Source organism: Vombatus ursinus, unplaced genomic scaffold, assembly GCF_900497805.2.
Source record: "Vombatus ursinus unplaced genomic scaffold, bare-nosed wombat genome assembly UNPS02014781.1, whole genome shotgun sequence".
NCBI lineage: Eukaryota > Metazoa > Chordata > Mammalia > Diprotodontia > Vombatidae > Vombatus > Vombatus ursinus.
Window position 1 is genome coordinate 21,095,252 of NW_020954559.1, and position 9,570 is coordinate 21,104,821.

At 40.0% G+C, this 9,570-nt stretch overlaps 1 protein-coding gene across 1 annotated transcript; it reads right to left on the reverse strand.

Annotated features, from left to right (window-relative positions):
- Positions 1-7,236: 7,236 nt before the first annotated feature.
- LOC114046123 (high-affinity lysophosphatidic acid receptor-like) lies at positions 7,237-8,358 on the reverse strand. Its single transcript, XM_027866382.1, has one exon. It carries the CDS (start codon positions 8,356-8,358, stop codon positions 7,237-7,239), a length of 1,122 nt encoding a protein of 373 aa, XP_027722183.1.
- Between the last annotated feature and the right edge of the window lie 1,212 nt (positions 8,359-9,570).

Genomic DNA, 9,570 nt, shown 5'->3' on the forward strand with positions numbered 1-9,570 from the left:
ATTGTTTGAGCACAGCTGTGCAGGGAAGGGAGGGGGAGTTCTACTGAGGCAAATGTATTAAGCCTCAATATAACTGCTTAACAATTAGTCCATTTCTGAGATTCTGGGGTGCTATAAGCCTCACTCTTACAACTACAAACCACCCTACCTGATCAAGAGACCCAGTCTGAAATGGGAACTGAACCTCACCAGATGCTTAACTTACTGGCTACAACTCACTTGAGTACTAGGGAAATGAAAGCTTGCTGTTCCTACATCTGTGTGTATTGGAATGGGGTGGGTGGAGAGGGAGAGAAATGAAAACAAGAACCTTTTCTTAGCTGCCCACTCTGCTTTTTTAAAATGTCCATTGGTTTGCTTTTTTTTTTTTTTTAATCTTGGGCAGTGACCCCAGTGATCCAGAACTGAATCTTTTCATTGTTCAATAGAGGTTTTTTTTTTAATATTTTATCTCACCAAAATGCTGCAGCAAGGAGCATGGCACGGAGGTGTCACAGAGACTGAGAAGGTGAGAAGGGAATGCAAGGGGGGTGGGGAATAAGCAAACAAAACATCCTTAGTAACAGTTGTACAGCCTGTTCTTTTGGTAAGGCTTAGAATACACACATACACACACACACACACACACACACACACACGCACACGCACACGCACGCGGTATCTATTACATTTTTTTTCTCTCCAGAGATAACTATCAGAGAGGAGGAGGAAGGAGGAAAAGAAGAATCAATATCCCAACAGTAAGGGGGAGTTTGGGAATAGGAACAGAGCTCCCAGCCTCTTGGCTCACTCATACCATTTAGGGTCTGTAGACATTGTCCAAAGCCCCTTAGAGAAAGGAGCCTGGCAGCAGGACCACCCACCTATCAGTTTGGAAAACACAGAATGTGAGATTCCCGGTACATCTGAAATGCTGTCCATACAGATAAGTTAGTTCTTCCTGTTCTTAACAGGCTAATTAGAAAAATCTCACTGTGCCCTGGCCACATCTGGCTCCTTCTGAGTGACTGGCATCATCTGATGTCACTGTTGTTCTCGGGAACATCTTGTTCTCTTTGGTCCTGCAAAGGGAAGAGATAGGAGGGCAGGAGGAAAGAAGGATTGCTCAGTTGAGGCAATTATGGATACTGATAAGCATGAAATGTGTTTGTTTTTCCTTCAGAACTTGCTTTACTTAAGAAAATCCACATCCATTTTCAGGCTACAGGTTTCCTTCTGAAAAGGGTCCTGGGCTTTGTTGATAGGAGGGATGGATTGGGGTGCGGGGGAGCAGGTTATGGAGAACCCCAAGTACTTAAATATGGCTAGTTTGTTTAATTTTCCCAGAAAGAAATATAAGTACATTTTACAACTGAGGGACCTGGTGCCCAGGGAGTGACTTATCCAAGGTCACACCAGTATAGTTAGTAGCGGAGTTAACATCTGAACCCAGATTTTGACTTGAAATCTTTCCACTTTACCACAACATTGCCACTATGGTGAACCCGCAGGATTCTAATCTATATTTAACAGAATCACAAAACTTGAGAGTTAGAAGAAACCCACACAGACAACCATCTAGTCTAACCCATACACAAAAGGAATCCTCTCTGTAATCACCTGACAAATGCTGTTATTCCTTGGTACATTGATCTTATCTCTCAGTTAGCATCTTATGGGGGTTGGGAGATGGCACAGGAAAGGAACAAGCATTTATTAAGTACCTACAATATACCAAGTGCTGTGCTAAGCAATTTACAAATATTATCTCATTTGATCAAAACCCTGGGAAGTAGATGCTATTATGAGCTCCACTTTACAGTTAGGGAAGTTGAGGCAGACAGAGTAAGTGTTTGATACTACATTTGAACTCAGATCTTCCTCATTCCAGGCCCAGTGCTCTATCTGTTGTGCTACCTACCTGCCTCATATTATTATCGTAGAATCAATTTTAGATATGGAAGGGTTTTATAGGGGCTATCTAATCCCTTCTTCTTATTTTATTGATGAGCAAACTATGAAGCAACTTGTCCAAGGTCACGCAAATAGTCAGTGGTAAATCAGGATTTGAACCTAGGTCCTCTGGCTCCAAATTCAGTGCTTTTTCACTCTTCATTCCCTCCCATTTTTCCAGCTTCTCTGTAATCTATTGCTTATCTGTATTCTGAAACTTCAATTTATTGTTCTGTGGGAAATGTATTGTTGTTCAGTTGTTTCTGTCATGTCTGACTCTGTGACCCTATTTGGGGTTTTCTTGGCAAAGATACTGGAGTGGTTTGCCATTTCCTTCTGCCCCCTATTTTACAGATGAGGAAACCAAGGCATATCTTGCCCAGGGTTACCCAGCCAGTAAGAGTCTGAGGCCAGATTTAACCTCAGGAAGAGTCCAAGCCCAATGCTCTATCCGCTGTGCCATCTAGCCGTCCTGTGGGTAATGTTGGGCATCTGCTATAACATGCAGCATCATTTGGATTGGACCTGCATACCAACGTTAAATTTAGAGAATGGTTTGGTTTTGGTGTTGAAGTGGAGCCAACAACATAGTCTTAGACATGGCTGTAGGACCATAACACTTTATTCAATACATGTACAAAATTATTCTTTTGAGACATACACATTACACTTAATAATATTAACCACAAACCACACAATGCTGTTGGATATAAACTAGGGAAACTAAACCTTCTTTCCAAACATACATATTTCATCTGGGGCTACCACTGAATGCACTCCTTTAAGGATATGAAGAAGAAGAGGAAGGCTTCACTTTTGTGTCCCAGATGCTATGTGTTACATACTATCATCTAGTTTGTGGGGACAGGCAGGGGCTCAAATGTGCACCCACTCTGTCTTCTGTCACTTTTCCTGAACAACTAGACTGAATTCTTAAGCTCCCATCAAAAGGAAGCCACAAGGAAAAACTGGCAAATACTATGTTGGCATTCAGGACAGAAATAGAGTTGAATTGATTTGAATACTTCATACAGCAATGCTCCAAAGCAAAGGCAATCAGCCTTTTCTTTTTCTGCATATGGACATTAATGCAGTTGGTGAAAAAAGGTCTCAGCTCATTTTCATGATGAATCTTGTTTAAATAGATGAGGCTAAATGAAATGCCCAACCACCTCTTTGTGGAAAATAATAATATGTAGAATGAGGAAATGTAAAAATAGCATGTAGGATGCTTCTCTGCAGACTTTTCTTTATTTACAGAAGGGTGATAAAAAGGGTTAAACTATGTTTCCTGGCAAGACGTGAGGATGGAAACTGAAACGTAAGCCTAACTTTAGCTTTCTTTAGTTTTAGGGCTAAATCTGGGCCATGATTATTCTGAGACCTATCTAAATCACAAATCATACATGCAAGATTTTGACCCATTGAATCATGGAATTTTGGCACTTGAAGAGATCATCTAGTTCATTTAACAAATGAGAAAGCCGATGAGGTTATATGACTGCCCCAAGGCCACACAGCAAGTTAGTGCCATAGCTGGTATGGAACCCTGTTCTGGAGTTTTATCTTTAATGCTCTGTTTAAGCTAAATCTGAATCTGGAACTGTAAACAAAACCAAAGAGTTTATATCCCTATAATCCCAACAAAGAAAAGTCCAGCCAGTTGCCTCCTGGCAAAACTTGGAATGGGCAAGGTCTGCCATATGTTATACAGGGACCAGTATGAAGGACAAATAGACAAGATCCAGGCAACTTACCAGAACCTCAAAAAATGCTTGGTTTTCTGAGAAGTGGGCTACCCAGGTGAAGGGCAGGATGGAAGGAAGGAATGCTCATTGTGGGAGTAAGGAGGAGCATAGCAGTGAACAGGCTTCACTAAGAAGGTAGCATTTTGTTTCTCCCCTCAGAAGCAGCAGTTCCTCAACTGAAGTGTACTTTGTGCTCATCGAAGACATTGCCCCGTAGGCCTTATAAACAGAAGAGGGAGAATGGTGCTTAAGGGAGCAACTTGTAGATAATTATCACCTTCCACTCCTAAAAGGAAGAAGAAATCAATGAGAACAAAGAAATAGGATTTCTTTCTGTTGAATGAATTAAAGGGTACTTTTGAGTAATCAAAAAGGGAAAGAAAATACAGAGTAGAAAAAGGAGAGGATAGAAGAATAGGAGCTGAGAAGAAGGAAGGAGGAAAATAGAAAGGAGAGCAGTGGTAAAGAAGGTAAATTAGGTTTAGGCATTGCTCCATGAGGGTAAGAATTCCATGATAAGAAGTGTTAAGCAAAACCAATGCAGCCAAGATTAGAAGAAAAGCAGACAACTGGGTTGGGAGGGGGGAGAGGGAATTTATAGCAAGTTTCTCCGATAAAGGCCTCGTTTCTCAAATATTTAGAGAACTGAGTCAAATTATAAGAATTCAAGGCATTCCTCAGTTAACAAATGGTCAAAGGATATGAACAGGCAGCTTTCAGATGAAGAAATCAAAGCTATCTATAATCATATGAAAAAATGCTCTGGATCACTATTGATTAGAGAAATGCAAATTAAAACAACTCTAAGGTACCACCTCACACCTATCAGATGGGTTAACGTGACAGAAAAGGAAAATGACAAATTTTGGAGGGGATGTAGGAAAATTGGGACACTAATACACTGTTGGTGGAGTTATAAACTGATCCAACCATTCTGAAGGGCAATTTGGAACTATGCCAAAAGGCATACCCTTTTGACCCAGCAATAGTAGTACTACCAAGTCTGTATCCCAAAGAGATTTAAAAAAAGAAGAAAAGGACCTATATGTATAAAAATATTTATAGCAGCTCCTTTTGTGGTGGCAAAGAATTGGAAATTGAGGGGATGTCCATCAATTAAGGAATGGCTGAACAAGTTGTGGTATATGGTTTTGATGGAAAACTACTGTGCTATAAAAAATAACGAGCAGTGGTCAAAGGATATGAATAGGCAATTTTCAGATGAAGAAATTAAAGCTGTCTATAGTAAATTAAAACAACTCTGAGGTACCACATCACAGCTATCAGATTGGCTATTGGAATATATTATGTATGGAATACTATTGTTCCATAAGAAATCATGAGCAGGCAGATTTCAGAAAAACCTGGAAAGACTTACATGAACTGATGCTGAGTGAAGTGAGCAGAACCAGAAGGATATTGTATACAGTAACAGCAACATTATCCGATGACCAATTTTGATGGACTTTAGCAACGCATGATCTAAGTCACAATTCCAAAAGACTTGTGATGGAAAATGCTATCCTCATCCAGAGAAAGAACTATGGAGTCTGAATACAGATGGAAGCATACTATTTTCTCTCTTTTTTTTTCTCATGATTTTTCCCTTTGGTTCTGATTCTTCTTTACAACGTGACTAATGTGGAAATATGTTTAATGTGATTGGACATGTATAGCCTATTTCAGGTTGCATGCTGTCTTGGGGAGGGGGGAGGTGAGGGAGGTAGAAAAATTTAGAACTCAAAATCTTATAAAAGTGAATGTTGAAAACTAAAAATAAATTAATTAAATAAATAAAAAAATTATGAACAGGATCATTTAAAAAAAAAAACCTGGGAAGACCTATATGAACTCATGCAAAGAGAAATGAGCAGAATCAGGAGAACATTGTACACAGTTACAGCAATATTGTATGATGATCAATTGTAAAGGGCTTAGCTATTCTCAGCAACACAATGATCTAAGACAATTCCAAAGGACTCATGATGAAAAGTGCTATACACCTCTAGAGAAAGAACTGGTGGAGTCAGAATGCAGATTGAAGCATGCTTTTTTTACATTATTTTTCATGGTTTTTTTCCTTGTGGGGGGAGGTCTATGTTTTCTTCTACAACATGACTGACATGGAAATGTATTTTGTATGACTCCACATTTATAATCTATATAAAATTGATCTCCTTCTCAAAGAGGAGGTGAGGGGAGGAAGAAAGGAAGAGAATTTGGAACTCAAAAATAGAAAAAAAAAAACAAATGTTAAACTTTTTTTTACATGTAATTGGAAAAAAAACTAAAATATTTAAAAGAAAAACAAAACCAGAAGAAACAACTCATTGTGCTATCCACATCTTCCATAAGATCAAGTGGAGAGAAAGGCATCATGTATGTGTATTCAGATAAGGCAAGTCAGAAACTAAACTTAGTTCATTGTTCTTAAGATAAAATCTATGCCTTAAAGACCACTGTGTATCAGAAACTGAGTATAGATTATTCCATTATTTCTACTTGTATCCTCAGTACCTAATACAGTGTCGGTCCATAGTAATAATAAATGTTTGTTGACTGATTGAAGTAAAAAGTGAAGAGGCTAAATTTGCTACTCACCTAGGTATTGGTTTGCCAATACACAATACATTGGTTTGCCAATATACAATACAATCGTATTGTATACGATATGGCAACTCAGATACTACATCAATGATTAACATTTGGGTACATTTTGTTCTTAATATCTATTGAATACAAATCTAAAGAGTGCTTGGTCCTCTTCCAAAACAAAGAATAAACAACAACAAAGACTGCTGCAAAGGAGAGAAATTACAATTAAAAAGAAAAGTAATATTATGACATCATACTGACGAGATTGGTTGTCTTGGGCATTTTTATATTATTACAATATGGCACCATGAGTTTCTCTGGACAAGGGTATTAGGAAGGGGGCTAAGGTGACAAAACTAAATCATCTTAACACAATCTGTCTCTTCCTCCACACACATACATACACAATATTTTCTTAAAATTACTTGGCAGTTTTCATCAGACCATGTTACTTATAATGAATGAGTATCCCAATCTGGCTTTTTACCAGATTAAAAACTCCTTGAGAGCGAGGACTGTTTAATTAATCAAATTGTAGATTTAGAACTGGAAGGGACCTTGAAGGTCATGTAGTCCAACCCCTTAATTCACAGATGAGGAAACTGAGGTCCAGAGAGTTAAATGACTTCAAGGTCATACTGGTTGGCAGAACCAGAATTTGAACCTAGGTCCTCTTTCTCCAGATCCAGGACTCTTTCCATTGAACTGAAAAACGATCTGTATCCCTCCTCCAGTGTCTACTGCAGTTTTTTGCACACTGCAGGTGCTCAGCATAGGTTTATTGAATTGAATTCGTTGAATGGTTTGGGCAGTGGGTCGTTTAGCTGAATAATTAATGAAGACTTAGTACATAACACTAACCACAGAAGGCAGCCACCCTGTTATCACTGTTAGATGCTGAGAGCAAAAGCTGAATTCCTTCCCATGACCATTTGCAAGGTCTTTTCTGCCTAGTTCTTACCTAAACTGCTGACTGACGCTCATTGCAAATATAGATGGTGCTTGGATGGATTCTTCTCTTTGACTGTCCAGGAGCTTTGGGGAAGATCTTGAATGTTTTGGGTAGAAACTCTATGCAAGCTTCACGGAATTTCTTGATTCTCCAGCAGTAGATGACAGGGTTGAAGACAGACTTGAGGTAACTAAGCCACAGAACATAGGTACTGGTGATATAGAAGGAAGAGCTGTAGTAAAACTTCCGGCTAAACACAGATAGGAGGCTGAATATGGTATGAGGCAGCCAACAGAAAGAGAAGCCAATGAAGAGGATCAAGATGGTAGAGAAGGCCCTCGTTTTGAAGCTTATGTCGATATTCAGTGGGTGCGGCCGCTGGAGACCCATCAGCCCTAGCTTGCTCCCCTGGCTTAGGCAGAGGCTCTCAGTGTGGTTATGGACCCTGATGGCATTCCTGCGCACAGTGTTTAGGATGCATAGATAGGAATAGAGCATGATGCTGAATGGTACAAAGAAAACCATCACCACCAGGATCACAGCATAAGCCCTGTCTGCTGGAAATTCTGTGTAACCCAGTACACATTGAGGGGCCCGAGTAGGCACTTCCACAAAAGTCCAGCCCATGAGGGAGGGAAATGAAATACAGAATGACAGAGCCCAGGAGACTGCAATCATCACCTTGGCCCTTCGGGGATTCAGTTTGTCTTGGCGCTGGACAATGATGAGGAAGCGGTCTACACTGATGATTAGGAGGATGGCAACACCTTCCAAGACAAAAAACCAATAGAGCATGGCTGAAAAACGGCAGAAGTAGGCACCAAAGTGCCAGTTCACAGTGATCATGGTGACTGCCGTGAAAGGCATACAGCACAAGGACAGCATGATATCAGAAAAGGCCAAGGTTGCCAGGAGCAGATTGATGGCTGAGCGCATGGTGGGCTTCTGGTAAACAATGAGGCAGACAATGGCATTGCCAAGGAATCCAACGGCAATCATCAACATCATGACCAGTGCCAACAGAATCCGGAGTGGGGTAGACAAAACCACAGATGTGGATGCTGGGGACAGGCTGCTCACGTTCAGCAAGAGGGAATCATAAGTCTCAATGGGAGTACTGTTGTAAGCCATCACTGAGAAAATGTTTCAGGCAGGTTAACAATGGAGGAAAGGATTGCCACTAACACAATGGTAGCTGCCATTTTCTATCCTTTGGATGCACTGTCTGGTGGCATACCTATAGACCTCTGTTAGGCCTTAACACATGAAAGAAAAGTCTTTGGGGAGGTTCTACTTCATACATAAAAGGCTAGTTGGGAAATGATATTCATAAATCATTGACTCGCAAGATTCTTTTTGGTTACAACTGACTGTAGCCTCCATTCCATTCTCTCCTGGGAACTGTGACCTAAAGGAAAGAAAAATGCAGAGAAGAAAGGAATTATTCTTTACAAGTACAACACACATGTGACAGCTGCTTCTTCTTAAGTTTAAACCCATTCTGAAAACAACAGTGGAGAGTGGTGGAGAGAGGGAAGATTTATTTCTTTATTGACATTTCAAGAGTTGTGACAAAGCTTGATATGCCTGGGTTTTATTTGGTCTTTGGGAAGTACCATAGAAAAAGAAGTCAATGGCCCTCTTACTTCAAAAGGCTGAAGTGGTGAATTCTTTGTAATAAGACTTTATATCATAATCTCCCTGAAATTGGACTGGTAGAATGAAGTCTCTGGCTGGCAGAATCCCAGGTTGCTGATGGCCTTCTCAGTGAGGTCTAAAATCTGTCTTTTGAAATTAAGCTTTCCAAATTTGGGAAATGAATTTGGCTCCTTGAAGGCATGGAAAATGCCTTCTAAGGAAATTCCCTTGAAGCCTTTAAAAATACTCTGTTAATTTCTACTTTGTTTTAGAATATATTTAGGTAGTTTTGTATAAAGGTGGAAAGATACTGATTTGTAATGGGCACAGTTCCTTTTTTTTATTTTCCAACCCTCAAGGTTTATGGTTTGGGTCACATTTTGACTTATGTTAGGCACAGTCTGGATTCAACCTATTGTTTCAGACTTCCCCCACATTATTATTCCCCCTTACACACTGTGTTCCAGTAGAACTGCCTATTTCGTGGTCTGCTAACACAACATTTAATTTCTTGCCTCTGTGACTTTACACAGACTATCTCCCAGGGCAGGGATACTCTCCTTCCTTATCTCCTTTTGTAGAATGTCTAGATTTCTTCGAAGCCTAGCTAAGGTGCCATCTCCTGGTAAGGAAGCCTTACCTGAGCTTCCTAGTTGGCATTAGTGCTTCCTTCTTTCCCTCTCCCCCAATTACTTTTGTATTTAC

Excerpts from the sequence above, each read along its gene's own strand:
- LOC114046123 (XM_027866382.1), bottom strand. The coding sequence starts at position 8,358 with ATGGCTTACAACAGTACTCCCATTGAGACTTATGATTCCCTCTTGCTG.